At 43.2% G+C, this 26,189-nt stretch overlaps 2 protein-coding genes across 3 annotated transcripts in view; one reads left to right on the top strand and one right to left on the bottom strand.

The window, feature by feature from the left end:
• IGFBP7 (insulin like growth factor binding protein 7) overlaps positions 1–6,395 on the top strand; it is a 19,688-nt gene extending 13,293 nt beyond the window's left edge. Inside the window, exons 2-5 of the mRNA XM_062574380.1 lie at positions 1,796–1,905; positions 3,207–3,323; positions 4,514–4,625; positions 6,152–6,395. Coding sequence (XP_062430364.1) covers positions 1,796–1,905; positions 3,207–3,323; positions 4,514–4,625; positions 6,152–6,171 — 359 coding nt within the window. The 3' untranslated portion in view covers positions 6,172–6,395. The remainder of the gene's footprint in view (positions 1–1,795; positions 1,906–3,206; positions 3,324–4,513; positions 4,626–6,151) is intronic.
• On the bottom strand, positions 6,336–26,006 carry POLR2B (RNA polymerase II subunit B). 2 transcript variants are annotated; one of them, XM_062574379.1, is made up of 25 exons: positions 25,903–26,006; positions 24,627–24,699; positions 23,712–23,862; positions 20,370–20,482; positions 19,888–20,107; positions 18,763–18,921; positions 17,464–17,628; positions 16,728–16,924; positions 15,809–15,928; positions 15,199–15,385; positions 13,798–13,941; positions 13,390–13,529; positions 13,194–13,305; positions 12,721–12,875; positions 12,242–12,440; positions 11,010–11,178; positions 10,443–10,539; positions 9,955–10,049; positions 9,425–9,675; positions 9,248–9,337; positions 8,878–8,985; positions 8,338–8,451; positions 8,065–8,225; positions 7,436–7,631; positions 6,336–6,586 (listed from the first exon to the last, which is right to left on the bottom strand). In XM_062574379.1, the coding sequence occupies exons 1-25, from the start codon at positions 25,919–25,921 to the stop codon at positions 6,497–6,499; spliced, it is 3,525 nt and encodes a 1,174-aa protein (XP_062430363.1). In that variant the 5' UTR covers positions 25,922–26,006; the 3' UTR covers positions 6,336–6,496. The 2 variants fall into 2 exon arrangements, with proteins under 2 accessions (XP_062430363.1, XP_062430362.1); XM_062574378.1 differs by lacking the exon at positions 6,336–6,586 and having other exon boundaries at positions 6,976–7,631.
• Positions 26,007–26,189: the final 183 nt, after the last annotated feature.

Raw genomic sequence — 26,189 nt, forward strand, 5'->3', positions numbered from 1 at the left:
AAACTTAACCCTACCTCCCACTTCTTCTCCCGGGAGAGGCCTTGAGCTCTGCCCTAGAAAAGGCACCTTGCACATGGAGGGTGTTGGATGGCTGGAACTGAAGGCAGCAGCAGGCTACACTCAGTGCACATCTGTAGGACATTCTTGCAGGGTACAGGATGAGCTAAGCAGCCTGGGGACATCCGGGTCCCAACGGAACTGCCAAACGCCCTATTGTTTAAGGGATACCAGAAAAACAATAGCACGGCTCCACCGGAAGCAGCCACGCTGGGGCAGCGGAGCAGACTGTGCGACCTGAGTTGGCCCCATCACAGGGACAGTGATACCGTGAGCTGGCCAGTCCTGCTGCTGCACAGGGGCTGGGCAGTGCTTTGGGCAAGAACACGACAGGGATGTTAGCCACACGGCTCACCACGCTGCAGTACACAGTGGTTGTACTAGGAGGGACAACCTATGGTGGGGTGTTGCTGAGAGTGTAGAGGTGAGCACTGCTATAGCGTTGCTTGTGCGCAGCACTGCCTGGAGATACAGCTGTGCTCTTGGCAAAAGAACCATGCCCCAGCTCTGTGTTGGAAGGTCTTAGCCATGGGATGCTCCCCACTACCTGAGAGAAGGCTGCAGGGCAGAGCGGAGGTGCAGAGGTCAATGCATGTTCATGACCCCTGAAAAAGCATCGGGACCCAAACGTGCCCATCTTCTGTGGAGCTGGGGATGAGCCATTGGCTATGAGCAAGCAAGGCCAAGGACTACCAGTCAGGTTGAGTCACGGGTGCTTGTTCCTACAGGAAACACCTTCTCTTGGTGAAATAAACCTCAGTGCCCTGTAACTGCCTGCGGAAAATCATCTGTGTTCTTCAAGGTATATCAACAAGTGGAAATAAACACTATGTGCTCCTTCGGGCTGCACTTCCTATTGTGGGAAATAGCTGCAATTTGCAAAGCAGCCCTGCTAAGGAAGGATTAAACAGAAAAGGCCCTTCTTCTTTCCCAGGATACAGCTAGTGTCTCCAACAGTTCCCAGCCTAAGGGATAAACATCTCCAGCCAGATCTGTAAAACAGCTCTGTTCCTCTCTGGCCTTAGAAACAACTCCCTGTTCAACCAGGGATCAGAGCTCTCTGGGGAAACGAGAGCCTGGCATTCACCTGGTCCCCTCCCTGACCCCCACACAGAAAGCTTTGTGACCCTCCAGCCAGCCCCTTTTGGCTGAATATATGCACGCAGGTAAAACAGGAGCAGCACAGCACCAACTTAGACCCCACTACACAACTGCCACATGCTTTGTTATGTGTTAAAATCATGGTGGGTAAAGAATGCTGTGAAGCTAGCCAAGCTCTCCCCACCATGGGAAAGCGGGAGCCCCCCCCAGCTGCGTGCCACTCAGCAGGTTCTCTCCACACCAGCCAGACATCCAGTGATAAGATGCATGTGGCAACCCCATGGTGAGTAAAATCCTGCCCAACTCCTAAGATACCAGAACACAAACGCCATCTTACCTTTACCATCGCTCTTGGGAGTAGCCAGACTGATCTAAACCGCTCAACACTGGAGTTTCCATCTGAGGCAGGTGCCCAGGCCAGTCATCAGCCTGTACAGTTCAAGGCTGGCTACAGGTACAGGCTTTGGAGAGAGAAACGCTGTGATATGAAAACAGTCCAGCAAGCTTTGCTCCAGACAGAGCCCCACTTATCCCATCCTAAAAAACCCATCGGAAGCGACTGGCCCCACTTAAAAGGCTTGCAAGTAGATGGACTTGGAGTCAGCCAGTGCTTAAAAGCATTTCTCCCTCTTTGCAGGACCTTCCATCGTGACTCCTCCTAAGGACATCTGGAACATGACGGGCGCACAGATCTACCTGAGCTGTGAAGTGATAGGCATCCCAACCCCTGTCCTCATCTGGAACAAGGTAATGGTCCTGCTAGGAGTTCTTGGGGCCTAGCAAAGCTGAGACAGATGGAACTACCTGGTAAGCGGCCAGACTTCCAGGCCATAGCAAACCCCTCCTTATAAACACACATCTCAGATGTGTTCTCCCATCCGTGCAATTCTGTCTACCCCCAAACATCTGGTTTTGTTTAATGTTTAGTCGTCTCTTTTCCTAAACTCTTGTTGATCCCGATGTGGAACTAGACTTGTGTTTTTCTTGGTAGCGCCTGGTATTCAGAGCATGCAGAGAATGTCCCTTGACCTGCTCTCACACTGCTGATGGCAGTGACTCTGAGACAGCTGGGTGCAGCTCACCCAGGTCAGCCATGCGAGCTGCACGGAGTTTTTTTCCCGGCAGCCAACAGTGTGCTGGTTTGGCAGTGTGCTGATAACACCTGGCTTAGAGCAGGAATCAATCTTGAGCAAAAGGGACCTTAACCTTGGGTTTGAGAGCTACTGCCTGGCCCTTTTAGCCTCTTCAGATGCCACAGGCTCATGGACACTTTGGAAGGGCCTTAAAATTGAGCTGAAAGGATACTACATTAAGAATACTATGGAGAAAAACTAAATTGGCCCAAACATCTCAGGATGTTTGGGAACCCTATTCCTAAGACTGCATGCTGACCCAGGTAGCATTTTCCACTTGTTCTCAGATGCTGTGCTTACACCAGCTGTCAGTGATGCTCTCTGCTCTTCATGCCTGTAAGACTGCTTGTCCTGGTGATAACAAAGGCTGAACACAACTTTTCCTCTGTGCTCTGCTCTGGGCCTGATCATCAAGAGTTTTGTGAGTGTGGCCTCTCCTAACGAGGACAATGGTCAGCTCCTGCTGACTCCACACCCTACCCAAGCCAAAAGGTGGATACTCTGGCCTGGTGAACCAGCAGCTGCAGGCAGCTGGATCCTCTTTGTTCAGCACAGGCGTCGTTTCCTGGGCTAAACGCTCCCTCGGGCGCGTGCGTTGGAGTTCTGTGAGACAAGGTCAGCACAGAGCATGCTTGCACACCCTGCTGCCCAGCCCCACCCATGCAAAGCTGGGCTGCTCTAACCCTTCCTGCTGAGGAAGGGGGAATGCAGTGCAGACACAGAGGCATCACTGTAGTGGAGCTGCAAAACATGGAGGACGGGGTAAAATGCAGGCTCTAGAAAAACAACTGCTACTGCAGAAAATATACTCATGCAAAACTAGTATTGCACTTTGCCTGTGTGCAGCTAAGGTCCTAATAGTTCCAGCATAAACAGGGCCCCCAAGCCCTCACGCCTTTCTGCCCTTCCATTTAGATAATTCGGGGACAGTATGGTGTCCAAAGGATGGAGCTTCTGCCTGGGGACCGAGAGAACTTGGCTATCCAGACCCGAGGAGGGCCTGAGAAACATGAAGTGACTGGCTGGGTACTGGTAAGTATTTTGTGCATGCACAGAGCTGCATAAATAGTACAGTGCAGTTTGCAAACAATTCCTGAACAAAAAACAGTACAGTACAGAAAACACATGGCAATAGCTTCTAGAAGCAGAAAACATCTGTGTGAATCAGACACAAAGGTGGCTGCTGGCTCCAGTCTCGCCCTTGCAGTTTTTCAGTGAACAGCAGCTGAAGAGATCTTTTCATCTTGTGTCCAGAGAAGACTAAACTTAAATGGAAGATCTCCTTTCAGTATGCCAGCTGTTTGCTGCTGCTGTTATTGGGAAGGAGAAATCGTCTTGGTGTCTTGAAAGCAATCAGTACAGAGGCAGGGCATCCTTAAGAAAGAAGGGCTGAGGAACCCTTATAGATTTGGCAGAGCCGAGTTGCCCTAATGAAGCACATCACCTGAGATGCATCTGCTCTCCCACTCAACAGACCTCCTAAGCAAGAGCAGCTCCTTGCAGCTTAATCAATCATTGCCACACATCAGATGGAAGTGGTGGGGAGAACAAAGGGGACTGCCATGCACCACAGTAAGGGAATTCCATCAGTTCGCAAGCAGATGAGCTTTGACAGTATGAGAACACCCCAGGTGAGGGCTCCCAGCTGCAGAGGAGCTAGCAGCAAGGGAGCGCATCTCCTTCCCAGACTGCTTGCCAAAGCAGAGGTGGAAGCGCAGACAGGGAAGGGTTTGAGCCTGACTGTGCTGAGCTAACACGCTGGACGCAGCACATTCCGTGACACTTTTTTTTTCTCCCTGCCTCCCTCCCCATGCCAAGCGCGCAGTGCTCCAACACATCTCCAAACTAAGCAAACACTAAAGAGCACAGAGGCATGCTCCATCTGGCCTAGTAGAGCAGAACAAAACCAGACCTGGCTGAACTGCAGGAGTGGGTGCTTGTCCTTGGGGGCTACTGCCTCCCAATCCTGACAGGGGAAAGAAAGCTCCTACTATCTAAACCAGAACATTGATCGCACACAGAAGAAGTCAGGTCTGAACTGTGCTGCAGTCAGTATGGTCCCTATGGATTAACTGCTGTTTCTTCCACTAGCTGTTTGTCTGTCCTGTTTGTTGCTGCATTATCCATCTTGAGTTACTCAGAAGTTACAAAAGGTTTCTTAGAACAGAAGCACTATGAACTACACACAGGATACTTATTGGGGGGTGGGTTTCTTCCCTTAGATATCTCCTCTGAGCAAAGAGGATGCCGGAGAATACGAGTGTCACGCATCAAATGCCAAAGGAGAAGCAACAGCTTCTGCAAAAATCCATGTTGTGGAAACTCTACATGAAGGTATTGTGGATAAACACAGAAGCTCTTTCTCCAAAAGTTTGCTCAGCTCTGATACAGAAGGGCTGCCTCTATTTAATGCTTTCTGCTAAAAGTTTACACTGGAAATAAGTTTAACATGCAACTTTTCCTATGTTTGGTAAAACAGCCCCAGCAAGTCTCAGCAGCTAGAGTTCTTAAGAGATTGTCAAATAGTCCCCAAGTACTGTTGAATACTGGAGGTTAAGATACCAAATTAAAAATAATTTGGGGCTTTTAACAAAAGAACTTTCAGTGGTTTTCTAACCCCAAATTTGTATCTTCAAGATACATTTCGGTATTCTCCAAACACTTCCAAATCTGCCATCTACTTTTCTGGGAGAAGTACTGGCATAATCATCCCCAAGACACAGGGGTACTTAATGCAGTTAAATTCCTACCAAGTCTCTGCACCATTTTGTTCTTCCCCAATCTGAAAACAACCTAGCCCCTGCTCCCGGGAGTGTTGGACAACTACAGGCCTGTGGGCAAGACCTGTAGTCTCTCCTCTCCAGCTTGACTGGGTCTCCAAACCCAGATTGTTTGCCAGGCTGTATGCAAAGCTGATGGCAAGCCAACCACCCTCATTCCAGCTGCAAAGAAGATGGCTTAGTACCAACACTGCTTGTGCTTAGGAGCGAGTCCTGAAGGTTGGGACAGTAACTGTAACAGTGCTGGAGGCAGAGGCACTAGGGGGCCAAGCATCCAGCTAGGGAGTATTGGGATGCCTAAGTCCTCTTTAGAACATAAGCCCAATTTGAATCTCACTAGCTTTGCTGTTGCTTGCTAACCTTTATCAGAATGGTAGTCTTGAGTTCCTGGATCCTTCTATCCCTGAATAGCTGCAAGACTTCCTTTAGGAGAACGTTAACAGTGCCTGGTAGTGAAATAAGAGCATAAAATGAATCCCACTATCACTTACACGTAAGATTTTTAGCTATTCTCTATCCCTTTTCAAATATCTTACTTATCTGTATTCTTACTTACAGAATTGTCTGAAATTGAGTTTTACCGTATTGTGCCATGAGCAGCACACTTACACTTGGCCACAGCTCAGAAAAGATTTGCTCCCTCTCATAAGAACACTACTGCCAGGTTGTAGTAGTGTTGTTCCTTCATGGTTGGTTTCTTATATGCACCCCACATGCTACTGCTGTTTCTTTTCAGCTCTAGGAAAGCTCTCAAAGAAGCAGGCCATAGCTAAGCAATAAGCTGGCAGTCCACAATTATGTAAAGGACACTGATAATGGAATCCAAACTCTCCGACTCACTCCTCCATGGCTACAGATTTAGGAAGTCTGTGGCCCATGTTCGAGGGACCTCAGCATGGAAAAAGGCTGTCAGTTCCCACCCCATGCTGCTGGACTGGGGAAGGCGATGGAAAGTTAGGATCAAGTTGTCAAGTCTCACCCTCAACTAAGACATCAAAAATGCTCCCTGTACTAATGCCCAAGCCGTAATATTACCCTTTGGAACAATACACTGCATAATGTGTTTTTGTTTTTCCACAGATGATGGTGCAGAGCTGTGATGTGACAACTTTCACTTACGCAAGTTTTAAGTTAGTATTTTGGAAAGCTGCAACCTCTGGCTTTTTCTACCCCACTGATCAGTTCCCTCTTACCTTCGTTATTCCTTGACTATCGATTTGCTTGCACACTTTTTTGCACATATACAAATAAACAGATTCACAAGTTTGATTACAAATTTTAATTCTATTTACAGGAAATAAACATACCATACTTCTGAGCAGTAGATAGCAGATGTGTAAAATTGTATTTTGAATACAACCTACCCAGAACGAAACCAAACCTAAGCACTTCAGTCTCACCATTAAAAAGAAATCCTTTTAAAGGCTAAACACTCATCATTCGAGGTGCAATACTCATAGACATCAGTTCTTGGAAAAGGAGCTTGCAGGCATAGGGCATTCGAACCAAAGAGATCTGGAAATACATTTCAAAAGACTTGTGATTAGCATTTCTAAAGCATGAACTTCCACCAACCTTCTCCATAATAACTTGTCAAGTTTTTGGCTCAATACTAGATCTGAAGTTATGTATGGAAGCATTTAACAAGAACCACTCAAAGGCAATAACAAAGCAAGAGGGAGGCTGAGATGATCTATAGAGGCTACACAACAGTTACTAAGAATTCATTTTTAGTGATAAAACCTGCAGCCAAGAAATCTGATCTTAAACAAGAGCCATTTAACAAGGAAATATGTGCATAGAGAATTTTGTTTGGCATGCACTAAATGCAGTGAAGACTTTAGGCACACATCTCTTCTTTAGCCCCAGCCACTGTTAGAATTGCAGCAGTTAGTCCCCAGCACAAGAACAAGATTGTTCAAGACAACTATTTTTATCCGTGCTGCCACTCCCTTGACATAGCTCTGTAACCAAGCATACACTGTAGAGCTTTGGGAACATAACATCTTCACAGGGACAGTCACAAGGGTGACAGCTCTGAATTCTTGTGATTCAGAGTTTTACTATTTCAATAGTCTATAAATAAGCTCTCAAGTCTTTACTTTTCAAGTCTCTGAAAACCCTGCACTGCAAAATACTTGAACGACATTTCCTGCCAAGTGACAAACCAATACTCAAAACTCAGAAGGAAATATCTCAGTTAACTAACACACTGTAAACGCTTAAACATTTGTACTTACGAAGCTAACCTAGCAATTGTTCAGCAGTTTCTTTAGCCATCCACTTCTCCATCGTCCTGTTCACCTCCATGACATTGCCTCTTACCCACCATGAGAAACACTGGCTGATGAAAGTCACACCTACCTGAGTTTTATTACGGCATCCCCGGCATTCATAGGTGTGAGTCCTTGTGTTTGCAATTGCCATGATTCCACAGAGGTTACAGACATGGACTTGGTATGGGTCTGAAGCTTCAAATAATCTCTCTCTCAAGAACTGGGCTGCTCCATGAGCAATCTGGCAGTCTCGCTCCATTTCTCCAAAGCGAAGGCCACCATCACTGAGGAGGAGGAAGAAAAGACATTTTGAGTTCACTGACAAAATATATCAGTGCTTGTTGCTGGGACAAGTAATTTGGCAGAATCACAATGGCAGTATTACAAGGCAGGAATAAAGCTAAGCATTAATTTTCCTCTAACTCTTCAGAATAAAACTCTTAGGGAGAATGCTAACACAATCACGTATAACTGCTGCAGTCAATATGGCTGAGCAGTTCTAAAGCAAATGTCAAACAGCTAACAGCCACAGGACAACCCAACTGCAAAATGATGTAAGTGATTAAATTAGGCTCATCTAAGCCAAACACACCAAAACGGATAGCTAATCACAGTAAGTTGATTAAGCTCTAGTTACGCAGCCGAGGCAGCTAATTTTTAGGGCCAAGACTCCAAAGAAAAAGGAAACTTTGCATAGAAACCAATAAACATCCTTACCGAGATCTACCTTCCATGGGCTGCCTGTTAAGGATCTGGATTGGCCCTCTTGCACGAGAATGGATTTTGTCATCTACCATGTGCTTCAATCGCTGATAATAGGTAGGACCGATGAAAATCTGTGACGTGATTTTTCGGCCAGTGAATCCATTGTAGAGGACCTGAAGTAGTCAATGCAGTCACTGAAATCATCAGCCCTACTGCCCATAAAATGTGTATTTAAAAAAAAATAAAATAAAAAGAACATATAATGAATTGATATTTAGGTTATACCTCATTTCCTCTTAGATGATAGCCATAATCTGATAAGAGATTGGAAATCTTCTGCACATTGACAGCATCATTAAAAGGCGTAGCATCACCAATTTCGCCCTTGTTTGCCGATACCTACAGAGAAAAGATTTGCAAAAGCCTGTCAGATTTCTGAAAGGCTGATCAAAAAGTTTTAACTCTTAATACCAGAACTTAAGACTTCATGCCCAAGACAGTAGCCTATCTTGCTTTATCACCTACATAGCTGAGATTTACAAAAATGCACAATTTCAACCATCTTGCTATTCCTTTTCTTAAGTGACAGGGAATATTTGGAATAAATGTAAACAACCGATTACAGAGTACACTGTAATCTCACTTGCTGGACAAAACTAACAGGGCTGTACGTCCCCCTCAAGAAACTTGCTTTTGCTGTCAAATAAATGGAGGACAATTGTGACTTCTCAGTGGATTAACAAATAGCAGGGAGTAGTATCTTAAAAAAAAAGCAAACTGTTTTAATTCATATTTCTCAGACATGCAACAAGTCATTCTTTTTACCTTCCCCTGAAGACATTCAATCAAGTGACCAATGGTCATACGGGAAGGGATGGCATGGGGATTGATGATTATATCAGGTGTGATGCCTTCACAGGTGAAGGGCATATCCTAGAACAGGAAGAGAGATAGTCAGTACTTCCCAGATAACCAACTTTAAGAAAAGCAGCTCCATGGATTCACAGGAAATATTTTAAAGCATTTCAAGGACACTCTAGTAAGATAAGGAGAAGTTGTGTCCCTTTCTAAACACATTCTAGCTAAATTTCAATCAATATATCACACACTAGTGGTTTTCCAGACAAGTCAGTTAAGGTCAGAGATAAAATGTTCAAAAGGAGGAGGGTAGGAAAACAAAACAAACAAAAACTACCTCCTGCCTGTATTGAATTCCACAGGTTCCCTTCTGACCATGTCTGCTGGCAAATTTATCTCCAATTTGTGGGATTCTAACGGAGCGTACCTGTAAGCCATAGGTAAATATTCAGTGGATAACTCAAGTCCTGAAGAAAAAGCATTAAGCAGAAAATGCATACATGTCAATGCTTACCCTAATTTTGCAGAACTTGTATCCTTCCTGGTTAAGGGTTACCATGACCTGATCTACAATACCAGTCTCACTAGTTCGCAGAAAAGTGCTACAGTCTCTCTTTGTGAAACGTCTGTTAGTGCTTTCCAGTTCATCTTCATTTTCTGGCAGAGTTACTGTTTTGCCAATAATGACATCATCCCCAGACACACGTACCCCAGGGGCTATCAAACCATCATCATCAAGTTTATCATAGATAGCATGTCTCATGCCTGGGGAAGGAAAGAAAAAACAAACAAACTTAGATTCCCCAAATTTTCAACACACTGATGTTGACATTTTGGAGAAATTCAGCAGGTGTGCTTGCAACTTCAGCCTAGTGTTGAAACACCCAAAGAACATTTTAAATGAGCATCTGAGCCAAAGCACTTTGCTAACACAGACATTTCTGCTACTATGTTTCAAAAAACATGTAGTTCAACATTAACTATCTTGCCCAGAAAAAAAAAATTATTTAACAAACCTAGTTGTTATACACTACTGTATCTTACCTTGGCAAGTTTCACGGGTAGGCTTTTCAAAAACTTCTTCTTGGTCATACCCTTTTTTGGACTCTTGCTCTTTGTATGAGCGATAGAACACAGATCTGAAACAAAGTCATACAGCTTTCTGCTATGAGATCAGCATCATTCTTCCTTACCTATACATCTAAATTTCATTATAACCACATTTTGCCACATACTGTGGCTACTGTTATTAACAATAAACAAAGCTAAAAACAGTCACATGCCATGCAAACTTAACTCTGAAGTCCTGTTAATTTGACTATCACTAAGTAAGAACATTTTAACAGGAAATATGACAGCATTCACCATTTTCATTGTGCTGTTATTCTCTCCCTCCACCTTTTTTTTTAACCACTTTTCAACCTGAACAAATTTGGAGAACAGTGTCTTCAGGTGTAGGATCAGCTTTTCTCAAGTATCTGAACAACTTAAAACACTGTCTCCCCTGCCCCAAACTCTTCAAAATACCACACCTGAAAAAGCCTCTGTCCACAGCAGAACGGTTCATGATGACAGAGTCTTCCTGGTTATAGCCTGTGTACGATGCAATGGCTACAATCGAGTTGATACCTATAATATGCAGAACAAATACTTTGAAAAGATGCGTGCATACTAGAAAGGTGTTACTTATAACTCAAAATAAATTGTATTTTCTACATTGAAGCTATCCTTTCTTAGATAAAATCTCCATAAACTGCAGGTGAAAACCATGTACGTACTAATCAGTAAATGCAACTGAGTAGAAAAAAGATCAGAGATTTTATCAGGAGAAGAATGACCCCTTGTGGAGAACCTAGCAAACATCAATTGAAAAAATGCACTTTTCATCTAAATATTAGGCAACTATACAGATAAACAGTCTGAACTGCAACACTAAGAGCCTATTAATGTTTTTTGTAGTCTAGGAACCAAGCTGCAAGTTAACATTTTAACTTGTCATTCATTTAAAAATTAAATATTTATGTAAGATAAACCCACAACATTTTTAGCTTAAATACAACAGTAACGTTTTTTTAAATAAACGTTCACTGACAACATACCTGCTGGTAACTCTCTGAATCGCAAGTACTCCATGGAACGAGTTGTTACAAGGGGCTTCTGAGGATAATACAGCACATGTGCCAGCGTATCCATACGAACATGGAAGTTTGTAATGTAAACTCCCATAGCCTGCTTACCCATAGCAGATTGGTATGTGTTCCTAGGAGACTAAACAGACAAAGAAAGAATGATGTGTGTGTGTGTGTGTGTGTGTGTGTGTGTCGGAAGAGACTACTGGAGATCATCTAGTGCAACCCCCCCCCGCTCAAGCAGGGTCACCTAAAGCATATTTCCCAGGACACTATCCAGACAGCTTTTGAGTATCTCCAAGTACAGCAACTCCACAACCTCTCTGGGCAACCTGTTTTAGTACTCTATCACCTTCACAGTAAAGAAGTTTTTCCTTATGTTCAGATGGAAGTTCCTGTGTTTTGGTTTGTGCCCATTGCCCCTTGTGCTATTGCTGGGAACAACTGAAAATGACCTGGCCTCCTCTTTACACCCTCCCTTCAGATAGTTCAACACATTGATAAGATCCCCGCCCCCCCAGTCTTCTCCAGGCCGAACATCTCTGCCAGCCTTTTATCATGTGAGAGATGCTCTAGTCCCTTCATCTCCTTAGTGGCCCTTTGCCAGATTCACTCTAGTAGCCCTGTCTCTCTCTTCTACTAGGAAGCCCAGAACTGGGCCCAGTACTCCAGATGAGGCCTCAGCAGGAGGGAACAATCATCTCCCTTGATCTGCTGGCAATGTTCTTCCTAATTCACCCCAGGATACCATTGGCCTTTTTGGCCACAAGGGCACATTGCTGGCTCATGGTCAACTTGCTATCCATGCAGAGAACCAGGTCCTTCTCTGCAGAGCTGCTTTCCAGTAGGTCAACCCCAGCCTGTCCTAGTGTGTGGGGTTATTCCTTCTGAGGTGACTGATTCTCTGCTTCCTGTTACTGATCTTCACGAAGTTCCTCCCTGCCCATCTCTCCTGCCTACTGAGGTCCCTCTGAATGGTAGTACAGCCCTTCTGGTCTCTCAGCCACTCCCCTCCTAGTTTTGCATCGTTGGCAAACCTGCTGAGGGTGCACTCTGTCCCTTCATCCAGGTCTCATATATATGCACAAGTATACATGCATATACACACACATACATACACATACACATCAAGCTCTTTACACATATAACTGTGAGATTTCTATCAACCTTAAAAGCAGGATGTCAGAAGTAATGCTACTAACCTGGTTGTGATCAGGGAAAGGGATAATAGATGCACATACTCCCAGGATCATAGATGGGTGAATCTCACAGTGTGTGTACGTTGAGCAATATGCAACACCTTTTTCTTGCAAGTCATCTGGAGTCATTGCCAACATCACAGTCTCTTCTTCCAGGGTATCAATATACTCCACTACACCACTGGCCACAAGATCCTGCCAGCTAAACAACCAGTGTGTGAAATATTCAACTAACATGCAAAACAGGTCTCTTCAGCAGTATCAAGAACAAGAACTTCTCCATCTTATTACCATCATCACCATAGCATGATTTTTTTGCATTGTATACACACATATATAAAAAAAAAATTACATCATCAGACAGAGAAGGCAGCTTTATGCTGCACAAAGCTTTAAACATTTCTCACTTCAAATCTGAAGGAATTCGTAGCTTCCAGTACGGAAAACTAGGCATTCAGTTGAATTTCAGAACTGCATCTCACCTGTAATTGTTATACTCTCGCTCCTTCAGTTGGTCAATATGCCTTTTCTTCAACAGCAACTTCTGTTTTTCCACAATTAAAAGGGGTCGACAAATTCTGCCTGCATCCGTATAGATGCGGATTTCTCGTTCCCGGATATCCCTAATCATTGAGACCTATAGGAATAAGCAGTGAGCACCCAGTGAGTAGAGTCACAGCCTTGAGTCAGAACTCTGACACACATAATAAGGTAACAAAGTTCCCTAAACCAAAGACCTTATTGCTGCTGTCAGCAGCACAAGAAATTTATCAAATTCCTATAAGCAGAAGTATTTCAAGAGACTGTTTTAGTAAGAACATTTCACAACTGGACCTCTTAAAAAAAGCAGTGTGACGTGTTCAAAAATAGACTTGGAGGTAATCGTGTTTGGAGCTTGCAAAGTAGCGTCAGTCCATTATCCTAGCTCATTTAAAGGGATATCTGAAGTCTATACCTCCGACACAATGATGTCCATCTGACGACGCAGCTTTCTTAGAGTATTCATAAGTTGTTCTGGATCTTTGTGTATTCCTACCCAGCAGCCATTAACAAAAATCTTAGTAGCACTAGAAAGACAGAGAAAAAAAATGAAATAATACACAGGATAAAAAAACCCTCAAGCTTGTCTAAACAATTTCATTTGCACATACTCAGCTATTGCTGCAGGAGATATTTCTTCCAAGTTTTCCATACTCCACTCTTCCAAGAATTCCAAAATTGGGGATGGCTGAGACCCCACGGAAATGTAAGCCATCAGGGCTAGGTTCTTCACAAGCCCTACTGCGTGGCCCTAATAGAAACATGAAATAATTTTCTATTTCCAAATCAACAGCTCCCTCAAGAAAATGAGCACTTAAACTGAGTCCTCAAGAGACTGGACACAAAACAAGCTATTTACTCTAATTTCTACCATCAAACGGCACAGTTAGCTATAAAGCTAATGTTAGTACTTTAAATAAAGTGCAAGTGATCACTGCAAGTGCTAAGGCTGTCAAGTGACAACCAGATAAAAGCAGCTGGAAATGAATAAGTACTAATGTAAATATTACTTTCATTACCTCTGGAGTCTCAGCAGGGCAAACCATTCCCCACAGTGTATTGTGCAGCTGTCTGGGCTTTGCTAGTTTACCATCTCTACCAATTGGAGAATTCAGGCGTCTCAGGTGGGACAGAGTAGATGCAAACGTCAGACGGTTTAGCACCTGCATGTAGTAATGAATTCAGTTAGCAAAAGCTTCCTAGTTGTGTTGTTCTAATAGGGATTGTAATATATTAGAGGAAAGAATCAACACTCTCAAGAAATTAATGATTTTGAAAAGAACTAAAACATCTCTGATTTTTGTTACCTATATTTTCAGTTCACCTCCACTGATCTTAGGCCAAGTCTACCCTTAAAAGCTTTTGCCATTAAAACACTGCTTAGCACCAATTTTCTTTCTTTTTTTTTCTTTCTTTTTCTTTTCTTTTCTTTTTTTCTTTTTTTTTCTTTTTAAGAGAACTCTTATACCACGGCAAGCCGCAGCACCAATGCTGTTAGCCAAGGAGGCTTTTTTTTTTTTTTTTTTGGATAACATATCTTATTCTGATCAGATAATAAAAATAAAAAGTGATACTTGCAAAAACACTCTCTAAGCTTTATTTTTACCAGGAGGCTTTGCCACTACAGTAATACTGAAAGATCTTTTCAATTGCAGACTTAGTCGTTAGGAGCAAATCAACATTTGTATTATCTTTTCAGAGCCTGCTCAAGGCTTCTCAGAAATGTAAGAAAAATTAATTTTACAGCCTATATCCTGAGAGCTTACTTAAAAAATAAATAAATAAAACAGCCCCCTTATAGACTTGCAGAAAACAAGCCGTCTAGAGATAGCTACCACCTCCCTTGTTTCCCCACTTTGATTTCTCCAAGCTACACTCTCACATGAGCCCCAGAAAACAGAATGAGCTGGCATTCAAGAACTCTCAGTTCTTTCTTGTTTCCAGCTTTATGAGGAACAGGCTCTACACTAAGCCCTGCTCTGGGCTAATGAAGTCAGTGCTCCTCCTCAATAGCTGTGGAACACGTACCTGTAATATTACAAAAAGCTACTCAAGTTTTTCCAGCCTGCTGTGAAACATTTGAACTAATTAAAGGAAAGAAATTCACCCTCCCTGAATATTCCCTGAATCTTGACCAGACACACAAGAACATGCTCTAACAAAAAAAGGAGCAATTACACAGTAACACCAACCATCCTGCAGAGACCATAATAGTTAAAAACAAACAAGAAAACCCACAAAAAAACACCTCTTTCAGCTGTTTGGATCCTAATCTGTTTCAGGTATGGAAACTTCCTTCAGAGGAAAGCTCTGTTTAAGACAACAGTGGCCTCTGGCTGCAGCGTTAAATTCTTCCACAATATAATTTTATTCTTAGGTAAACCAGAAAAATGCCATCATGCCTTATTTTGCTATCTTACCTGAGATACTCCTGCTCTTGCCTGATGAGCTTTCTTCTGATCACCCCAGTTTCCAGTAGCCAATGAATACTTCAAACCATCTGAAATAATTCTTGTTTTAATTGCCAGTTCCAAGTTGAAATCTTTCCCTCTGTCAATAAATTTTTGTGCATATATTCTCACTTCCTTCAGCAAATTCTTAAACATTCTGCAAAAGAAGATGCCCAGAAATACGATTAAACAGTACTGTAGCAATTCAGTCTATCTAGCGCTACTTGCAAAAAACGTCACTGGCCTCCTGAACAGGAGCAAGTAATTTATACCTAGAAAAAAAAAAAAAAAAACAAACTCATCTGTTTGTACATAAGGGCTGGACTGAGTTACACAAAAAGCAATAAAAATATGGCATAATATCAACCTCTTATGCTTCAAAACATAAGCTGATATTAACCATCTACTATTAAAGAAAATTCACCCCCACTCCACAAACAAAGCCATAATCAGATACAGGCTGTGTTGCCCAAGACTGGCTATCAGACACGACAGAACAGTCTAATTTAACTAGAAGCACAGAATTCGCAAGGCTGCTCCCACTAAGCATCTCCAAAGAGTATTTATCTATTTTATTTACCCTCTGAACAGGAAAGCTAACAGTGGTCCAGCAAGATCCAGTCTTTTGTTGCCATAGTGATCTCTGTCATCAAGCTCTCTTCTTCCCAGGGCTGCCAGCAACAATCTATGAACCATGTACCTAATCAAATAAAGTAAGTTTATATTTTAAACTATGGGCTGACATTCATGACAAAAATTACACACTTCATAAGGTACACCAGTAAACTGTTTCACAAACATCGCCAAATCTAGACCAAATTAGATTACTGCTGTTCTAATACAAAGCTCTACAAGACACAAATCCTGAAAGCTGAATGACCCACTGCAAGTTCAGATAACTACAAGTGAAGTTAATATTTATATCACAATGCACCTTGGCCTTCTGCTACATGTCTGTCCCATACATTAAGACAGGCTATATTTAAACTGGTGGGACTCTGGACGAGATGCATATCAAAAGTAATGTGGAATCAGGTGTAAAATGATAAGTCTCTTGATACCATGACTCATCTGCCTACCAGGAAACAGTGATCACAGGGACATGCTAATAGTTTTGAGTGGACTACATTACGCACAGATTGTCAATAGTTATCAGCCACTACGAAAATATGGTGTCCATGCAATGTGATGTCAAGAAAAGAACATTATCATGACTATCATACCTAAATTAAGATTCAGGGTGTATGGAGTTTTTTTTTTTTTTAATTTTTTGCTATTTTATCATCATTTGCCTTTTCTCAGCTGGGAAAACATGCAAGTGCCCTCGGATTTATCATCGAGTATCCGGACACAAGTATTTTCACAATAAATGAAAACTCATATTCATTATTTGCTTTTATCAATCATGTACTTCATAAGAAGTTAAACTACAAAACAATCTTCATTCAGTGTTCATTTGCAGACGTATGACAGCACACCTAAGAAAAAAACCGACATACCCTAGAAAATAGGCCTTTTTGGTTTCACAAAAGTCACTGACACCAACATGTGGGAGCATTTCTTTCTGCAAGACTTCTTTAGCATACTTGATTCTTTTCTCTTTGGTGACACCTGGCTTTGCACCTCTTGATCCAATGAAGTTTAGAGCGACATTTTGTTCCTGGATGACAAACGCTTCATCCAAAGAAGGCTTGACCTAATGCACAAAACACAGCAAAACCCTGAAGCATCCCCTGTCCTTTACGGTTAAAGGAAACTACACAGCAATTTGTTGAGGATTCTTTTGGGGGAACTGCTAATTACAGATCCAATTCTAACAACAGCTTCAAACTTTACTACAGTTGCTCTTTCAAAAGCAGTAGAAAATACTAAGGAATCACAGCAGGAAGCACATAAAACAAAAATTTAGACTTCAGAAGATGGCTCTAATTCAAGTACCTTCTTGGCCTGTTGCTGTCTCAAATATAAATGGGGATTTTAGAAGTAAAATCAATGTCAGCAGGATAAGACTCTACCTCTCCAAATACTGATTAGCCCTTTAAAATTTCTACTGCACTTCAATTAAAGCACTTAGGTAGAGCGCTTTTTATCATTTCTAATATACAACCCACAAAAATAATGAAAAAATATATCATAACTGGGAAAGAAATAAAATACTTTAAACACTGTAACAACTTGCCACACCCAGACATCACCTAATCTTAAGCAAGGAAAAAAATTATTTCTATTTATTACCATTTCCATCATTTCTGGGTCTTCGAAATCGTAAATGATGTGCTCTAAAATGTCCCTGTCGGACACAAACCCTAGCGCACGGAAGACAATTATGATGGGCACTTCTTGTTTGATATATGGCAAAGTTGCTACAATGCGCTGGCCAATAGCACTCTTCTTTGCACCCTAAAAGATAGGAAAAAAATACATTAGTCTTAAATGATTTTGCCTTTAAAGAAAAATCTCTTTCTGGACTTAAATGATACGTTTTAAATGCACCGATTGAAGCACTATAGGAAAACATGACTTCTCAGTAGGCCAATTAACGGGTTGTTCTGAAACCTTCCTCCAGCAGTCTCCCCTCTCCCCTCAATGTTTCCACCCTTAAGCCTACAAAAACATGAAGGTTTTTTCCCTGTCAGAAAAAAAAATAAATACTAACTTTCATTCACGGATACGCCTCACTGTCCTCCCCCTGTATATTTATAGATGGCAATCCTCTCCACTTTGATTGCCTTTTTACAGCCTAAATAAAAAAAATCTGATCTATTCCACTGTGTGAAACACTCTGTTCCAATGATTATTTGAATACTTCTTCTCTCTCTTCCCCCCAGCAAATAACTTTCATTAATTGTGAGGTGGGAGAGACAACCATTCTCATGCCTGGGGCACTCTTAAGTGTTGCAAGGATTCTGGTAAAGGTAACCTTCGAAAGCATTTGGGAATATCCAAACACAAGTAGTGGTAAATAGGTTCCGAGACCCTCTGCATATGCTGTTACGATTAGGACTTATTTCTCCTCACAAGACTTCTCTGGTATGGGGAAATCACTGCACAGTGTCTGGACTTTGACAGGTGCTACAATTTTAAGATGCTAAACATGAGTTAATATGTGGCCTGTAAAACATATCTAAATGCTAACTTGGCTGTCAGCAAAGATAGCGTCCCTGTTCCTATTCTTGACCTTTGTCAAAAACTAAGCAGTTTGTTTGGACTTTCTAAAAACTCCTTTACAGTAATTTTAAACAGATTCTTTAGCCACATCTCCCAGCCTGCCAGAGTCTTCATTTCAGCCCCCAAAACATTTGTCTCAAAAACAAGCGCAATCTGTGACGAACGAAAGACATTTTCATACATTTTACCTTATTCACAACTTCACATCAAAAGAAATTCCTTCTCAAAATCCCCAAAGGAAATGACATGAAGTGACAGGGCACTAACAGAACTAAAACAATCTTTAATATGAGACCAGACATAGTATTAGCTGTTTCCATGAGGGCAGGGAAGGAGGGAAGAGAGTGTTTTACTGCTTAGACATACCTGCCCACCTCTGGCCAGCATGCTAACCCATATAGTACTTGTTGGCCGAGAAGAATTTTCCAGACAAGATCTACACTCTCCTGTGTAGGCATATTTTGAATCTTTCTTTGCAAACACATACACCGTGTTTGTAGCCATTTTCTCCTGAGCAATCAGAACCTGTTTTAGAAACAAGAACATTAGTAAACAACTGACAAAAAGGTATGCTGAAAGCAACATGCACAGTGTGTTTCTTCTGTTCCTTCAGGTGCTTTATCTTCAAGAGTGCTGCCAGCAACACAGTATGAAGTCAACTTGCCAAACTCATTTGGATTATTCTCTACACCTTAGAAGTACAGTATTAAGCAAAACATACATCTAGTTAAGATGGAATACCAGAAACAAAAGTCACTGAGAGCACTATGATGCACTTAGCACAGCTGCTAGCCGTGCTGAGACATTTGTGCTAGCTTTAGCCACAACACTGATAAAGAAAGCATTTCCCTACCTCTCTGTTTGCAAGGCCAATGCACTACACAAAGATGGAAACACCAGCCCCAATGGTCAAACTCAGAGTCTTTTTGGCAAGAATGATACCAAACAAAAACTTAATAGTTCTACATAGTTCTTTTCCTCGGTTAGTCCAGGTATCAGTCACTAAAAACTGACTGTTTCATTGACAGGGCACAGGAATATAAAAGATATGCTTTACTAAAGCTGGGTCTGCAGCTTTGAAGGGAAGGAAGGAATACTTTACTACTCTTACCATAAAATGAGCCTACACAGCTGTGAACAACCTGGGAAAGACTGTAAGGAATTATCTTCCTCCAACAGATAATCAAGCTTAAATTGAATGTTGCTCTACAGTGTTGAAAATGAAAAGCAGAATATCGAAGTACTTGGCAGTCAATTCAATACAGTTTACAAAACTGTAGGAAGAAATACATTTCAGAAGGAGGAGAAAAGATGGCTCAAGGGAGTACTAAACAGAGGACTAAAAGCTCATCTTTCTACAAGAGTATGAGAACCTGAAGTAAATGGAACACACTGAGACAAAAGCACTTGTGCTCCTGGCAAAAGACATGTCAATAGGTAACAAAAATTTCAGCGTCTGTAACGCAGACTGTGCAAGATATCATCCCTTACCTTTTCTGATCCATTAATGATAAAGTAGCCACCAGGGTCAAGAGGGCATTCATTCAGTTCACAAAGATCACGGTCAGTTAAGCCATTCAACAAGCAGTACGTTGAACGTAACATAATAGGGATTTTTCCTATAAAAGTTTTCTGATGCTGTGTCTGTAACTGGTCTTCCCCTTCTTTAATAACCGTTTTAGTTATATCCACGTACAGAGGGGCTGAATACCTACAGAACAAAAATAACATCATGTTCTCTCTTATTACTCCAGACAGCACAGAAGGATGATGAAAACAGTTATTCATGCACTCAGTAGCAATATTGAGCATCGTTACCAAATTATCATCTGTATTCAACAACTAGACATCATGATTTAAATAGAGCAGTAATTATTAAGTTTTCAATGTATGACTAAACTGCAAAAGACAATCAGTTTATAATGCAGAAAGCTGTTCCCTCCTTGTGCTACACCCCTAGAGGTCTTTCTTACGTGAGGTTTCTTAGTCTGGCTTCATTTGGCATCATGGGGGATGGTGCACCATCTCTCTCCCAGTGTGTTGGTTTGGAGAGATAGATTTGTTCAAACTTCAGCAGATAGCGGGGCTGCAAAACAAGACAACATTTATCCGTAACAGAAGAAACATTGATTTTGGTTGTGTAAGAGCAGCCCTGGAGGTTAAGATCCAGTGCTGCTGCATGTATTCAGCTCAGGGTAAGAAAACAATCCCTCTTCAAATGGCTACATTGAAAAAGCACTTAAAAACCTTCAGTACTTTCTAACCAGATCATTAATAAAAACACATAGAGGAAACGGACAGATCAAAACCTTTGGCAAAAGAAGAAAAACACTGTCCCAATAGGCCTTCTCCTGTGAAATAGCTAACAAACTCAAAATCTGCCAAGTCAGGGAGTATATTAACAAACAGAATATACCTTTTCTCTCTCTCTCCTTTTTTTTTTTTTTTTTTAAATGTTCCTTATGTAGGTTTAGTTAACACTAGCAGTTTTACAATGCAAAAGTTGCAACTTCTTCAATACTTGCATGAGACCATTATTACACATCTAGATAGGGTGTGGGTTTTCATAAAGTATTGCTCCCTTGCATAAAACATACCAAATTTAATAGTTTTATTTTAGTTCCACAGAAATCCTCTCAGGTTGTTACAACACCTTTGGCAACAGAAGAATTCTCAGGATCCTCACTTTGCCTTAACCTCCAACACATTCTATTCAGAATCCTACTGTGATGAGACTTGCAGCATTCACCTTACCTAAACCAAAAGCTTGGCTTTCAGAGCAAAGGTCTGTAAGTTTTAAAACAATACTCTGATCAAAGTGCATTTGTGAATTTGGCATGGGACATAGAACTTAAAAGAAGGTAAGCAGTTACACAACAGTAACTTTGCTCAAGTGTTTTGTATGCATGGTTTCAGGCCTAATGCACAAACTTGTGGAAACTGATCACAAGCTTGGCCTGCTTGTGTGCCCAATGACCTAGAGATGAGACACTCTATTCACTGATCAAAATCCAGGTGCATGGAAATATAAGCAAACCATCAGACCTGCATGTACGCAACATGAAGGACCCATTGACCTAAAACCTTGTCTTCAGTTCCTAAACTCACACCATGTCCTTCTATGGAACAGAAGCTCACCCAAATAAAGAACTACAGTGCTGACACCCCAATTAAGTATCTGCTTAGAAGTCAAGTTGTTACTAAAATAGAACCTGAATTCCATGTAGGCACCTTACCATATCTGAGCTATAAAGTCTCTGCTGTAGCTTGCCAGTAAGGCAACACTTGGTTTAGCAGAGCAAGTTCTAATACAGAGTAAAAAAAGTCAGCTTATGGCAATGTTGCAAGTGGCTATAGGCTTTCCGAAGTCTATTTTCAAAGTCCTCACACTCAACCCTCTCTCTGAACCCACTATTACAGGCAAAGGAGGAAATCATCCATTCCATCCATTTTGTCCTAAACAGAGCAACAGAAAACACCCTTTCAACATATGAGGTAGATAATGTTTGATCTATAGAAGAAAAAAAATGTATTAATGTATAAAATCAACACAACTTTCAGACAAAATGGAAGTTTCACTGTGGCTATCCACAAGAAATACTAACAAAGAGCCTTCTGTATTCAGAATCTTCTCTCTCTCTTACTACTAACCAAAACTGTTACTGAAAAAGGATGATCATTTTCAGCATCTGAAAACAGAGCAAGTTGGGTAAAATCTATTCCTAGGATGATCCTATAGGATCAATAAACAATATAAGACTTGCATTATCTGAAAAGACCTGAAAACCATCTATTTTTAAAAAATGCAACAGATAGAAAAATTTCCTACAATGGTAGGTAGGAGAGCTGCTCCCCACCTCGTTGGCATATATTTTTTAAGTCAAAACATTCTCTCAGTTGTTACTCAAATGGACGTTTTTTTCCTGGATTTCCAGCAGCACTAGTCTGATGCAGCAAGTTTCTCAATTTATCCTGGGAGCAATGAAATACATTTATTGTCATTCTTACTGCTCCTTCGTGCTATAAATTTAGTCCAAATAGCCTTCAAAATTCAAGACCATGAAGTGGAGGGAAGAAGAAGGATCAAAAAGTCTCCTTAAATACGTTAAGTATCCTCATATGTGGCAGGAGGTTGTCTCTAAGCAAGTATAAAGGAAAAAACAGATTTCCTTTTTTTCATGTCTTGACCTAACCCTAACTAACCTTAATATGATGGTAAAAATAAGAAACCTAAACTCTCTAATTCGAGAAAGTTCAGCACCATATTTCAGTAAAGAAGAATATAGGTACGTACCAGCCTGTAATCTGAAGCTCAACTGCATACAGCAAAAGTATTTTACAAATTGTACTCCTAGAGAACTTAGCACGATATACGCTGAGTAATGGAGGTAACATCAAGGGGAACTATTGTGAGGAAAAAAGTTTATGAACCGTATGCCCAGCCAAGAAAGGAAAGAAATCTTAGCTCTTCTCTGTATAAAATTGTTTTCCCACAAAAAAATGCAAGTGGACAGTCTAACTGTGAAACAAATTGTCCTCTTAAAGTTCTTTTAAATCTCTACCAGTGAAGCAGCAAGGTAGTGACTGGTGTTAGGGAACTGGATCATCACTCTTTGCACCTGCAGAATGGGGATTAAAACACCATATGGCGCATACAGATGAAAGCACCGTGGTCCAGAGAAGGCACACACAACTCATGAAGACCCATCACACAAGACAGACCTTAAACATTTTGTTCTCCTTTGGAACATGGTACCAATGGGAGACGACAAGCAACACACCTTTTGAAAACCTGTGCCTAGCTTCATTTGAAGCAAGCTAGCACAGAATATTTTAGTCATAAACTTTTCCTGTCACTATAAAGCTAAACTGTTGAAAGTGCAAAACCCCATCAAAATAACGTTTGCTTTTGGCTAGCTGGCTTGTTCCGCTACATCCCTGCCAGCGACGCTTTCTCCTCGTCCTAAGTGGTATCGTGACAGGATGATCTACAGCAGCAAATCTGTCATTCCTCAACTCAAAGAATAATTTAACTAGCAGGAGTCACTAACTCTACAGAAGAGGAAAGTCTGAATCCATGGATAACAATGCTCTTACACATTTTTCTTGGCAGTAAGCTTGACTATTTGAAAACTTGGGCATGTATCTCATAGAATCCAGACATGTCACACTTCTGTCCCATTCACTGCAAGAACAACGTCAGACCTCTTAATTTATTTCTGACTCTTGATAGAGGTCTGAATAAAATCCGCTTAAATAACAGAAAATCATTTTGCATTGCAAAACCAAATTAGCTCTGTAGGGTCTCCACTTACTGGCTCTTCCACTTCTCCTGTGGCATGCTGGGCTTCAGCTTGTAAATCAATTGGTGGAGCATCTTCAACAATTCTCTGCACAGACATCTGAATAAACTCATCAAAAGAATCCAGCTGTTGCCTGACCAGGCCTTTCTCGTCAAAGTAGGAGCTAAAAAAGAAAAAAAATCACTCAATAACAGCTCTTAATTTAACTCACTTTATATATCGACAAGTCCAATATTCATTTATTACAAAACCTCCAGAAGTCTTTAAATACAAAATGAAAACATAAACACTGACTGTTCCTGAGGCACAAGTTTCAAACATAGCTGTAAAGGTGGCTTCAGCTAATATTTTCTGCAATGTAGATGACAAACTATTTTGTTTCAGATCATTTTCCAAGCTGCAGTAAATTGAGTACATACTTAATTCAAGATAACAGTTCTTATAACTTTTCTTAGTTCAGATCCCCTCCTCTATTCCAGCCACACAGAGATGACCAGCTTCCCCCCTTCCTGCAACCTCTGGATTCTGCCTAACCTTTGTGTCACCTCCCAATACACCTAATTCTGATAATCCAAACCTGAATGCCAATGCTGCATCCTAGCATCCAGCACCCACTGCAACAGTAATGGGCAAGATGATGAATGTGATTTCAGATCAAAATCATTTCATACTTCAGTCAAAACAGTCTAGCTGAATTGGTAATCAGTAAGGCTTTTCACTTTCTAACAATCTATACACAGCACTAGTCAAAACCCTGCTGTTTCTGCTTGAAATCCTTCCATTCAAAAAGCAACAAAATATACAATTTAGTATGAATAATTCCAGAGTTTCCATCACAGGTTGCTATCAAACTAGATTTTACCTTTAAGACCTGAAGCATTAAGAACATTAGTGACAAAGGAGAACCCCAGAATTTTAGAAGCTCACCTAATAACAATCCAGCATGCTTCTTGCCACAAGTCAGGAGTGATTTCATCATCATCCTCATCATATTGCATATCTGTCCAGAAAACATGACGTTCAAGTCAAGACTTCAATCACCTCAACCGTGATGTCTACTTACCTACTAAAGGGGGGGAGGGGGGGGAAGACGAAGCAGAGGGGCACCACGGCACCGTAATCCCCTCAGGGCGGTGTCGGGAGCTCCGTAGCCGCCACAGTGGCTCTGCGCGAGCCCAACGGCTCTGCCGCTCCCCTCCCACACACAACAACGAGCCGCGCGCGAGCCCAACGGCTCTGCCGCTCCCCTCCCACACACAACAACGAGCCGCGCGCGAGCCCAACGGCTCTGCCGCCCCCCCCACACGCACAACGAGCCGCGCGCGAGCCCAACGGCTCTGCCGCCCCCCTCCCACACACAACAACGAGCCGCGCGCGAGCCCAACGGCTCTGCCGCCCCCCTCCCACACACAACAACGAGCCGCGCGCGAGCCCAACGGCTCTGCCGCCCCCCCCACACGCACAACGAGCCGCGCGCGAGCCCAACGGCTCTGCCGCCCCCCCCACACGCACAACGAGCCGCGCGCGAGCCCAACGGCTCTGCCGCCCCCCTCCCACACACAACAACGAGCCGCGCGCGAGCCCAACGGCTCTGCCGCCCCCCTCCCACACACAACAACGAGCCGCGCGCGAGCCCAACGGCTCTGCCGCCCCCCTCCCACACACAACAACGAGCCGCGCGCGAGCCCAACGGCTCTGCCGCCCCCCTCCCACACACAACAACGAGCCGCGCGCGAGCCCAACGGCTCTGCCGCCCCCCCCCACGCACAACGAGCCGCGCGCGAGCCCAACGGCTCTGCCGCCCCCCTCCCACACACAACAACGAGCCGCGCGCGAGCCCAACGGCTCTGCCGCCCCCCTCCCACACACAACAACGAGCCGCGCGCGAGCCCAACGGCTCTGCCGCCCCCCTCCCACACACAACAACGAGCCGCGCGCGAGCCCAACGGCTCTGCCGCCCCCCTCCCACACACAACAACGAGCCGCGCGCGAGCCCAACGGCTCTGCCGCCCCCCTCCCCCCCCCCTCCCCCCCCCCCACAACGAGCCGCGCGCGAGCCCAACGGCTCTACCGCCCTCCCCACACACAACAATGAGCCGCGCGCGAGCCCAACGGCTCTGCCGCTCCCCCCCCCCCCAGAAGGCCGCGCGCGGCCGCAACGGCTCTCCTTGCCCTTCCGCCGGGAACAGCCGCTCAGCCTCACCTTCATCCGCGTCGTACATGGCGGCGGCGAGGGGAGCCGCGAGCGGCAGCGGCCGACACAAGAGCGAGGAGCGCGGGGAAACCGCGGGCCGCCACCAGCGAAAGCGGAGGAGAAGGAAGAGGAGGGGGGAGGGGCGGGGCCTGCCCGCGCCGCGCGCTCTGCGCAGGCGCCGCCGCCATCGCCGTCCCCTGGCGCCCCGCCGGAAGCACCGAGGCGGCGGGCGTGTGCGCGGCTGCGGGGCTCCGCCCCTTCCGCTTTCCGCCGCGGGCCGGGCGGCGGCGTGCGGG

This window comes from Rhea pennata, chromosome 4 (assembly GCF_028389875.1).
Source record: "Rhea pennata isolate bPtePen1 chromosome 4, bPtePen1.pri, whole genome shotgun sequence".
NCBI classification, from domain to species: Eukaryota; Metazoa; Chordata; class Aves; order Rheiformes; family Rheidae; genus Rhea; species Rhea pennata.

Coding starts and splice junctions, on each gene's coding strand:
- POLR2B (XM_062574378.1), bottom strand. Junction 16,925..17,463: donor ACCCAGAAATGATGGAAATG/GTAATAAATAGA, acceptor TTTGTGCATTAG/GTCAAGCCTTCTTTGGATGA. Junction 9,338..9,424: donor ACAAGTTCTGCAAAATTAGG/GTAAGCATTGAC, acceptor TATGGCTTACAG/GTACGCTCCGTTAGAATCCC.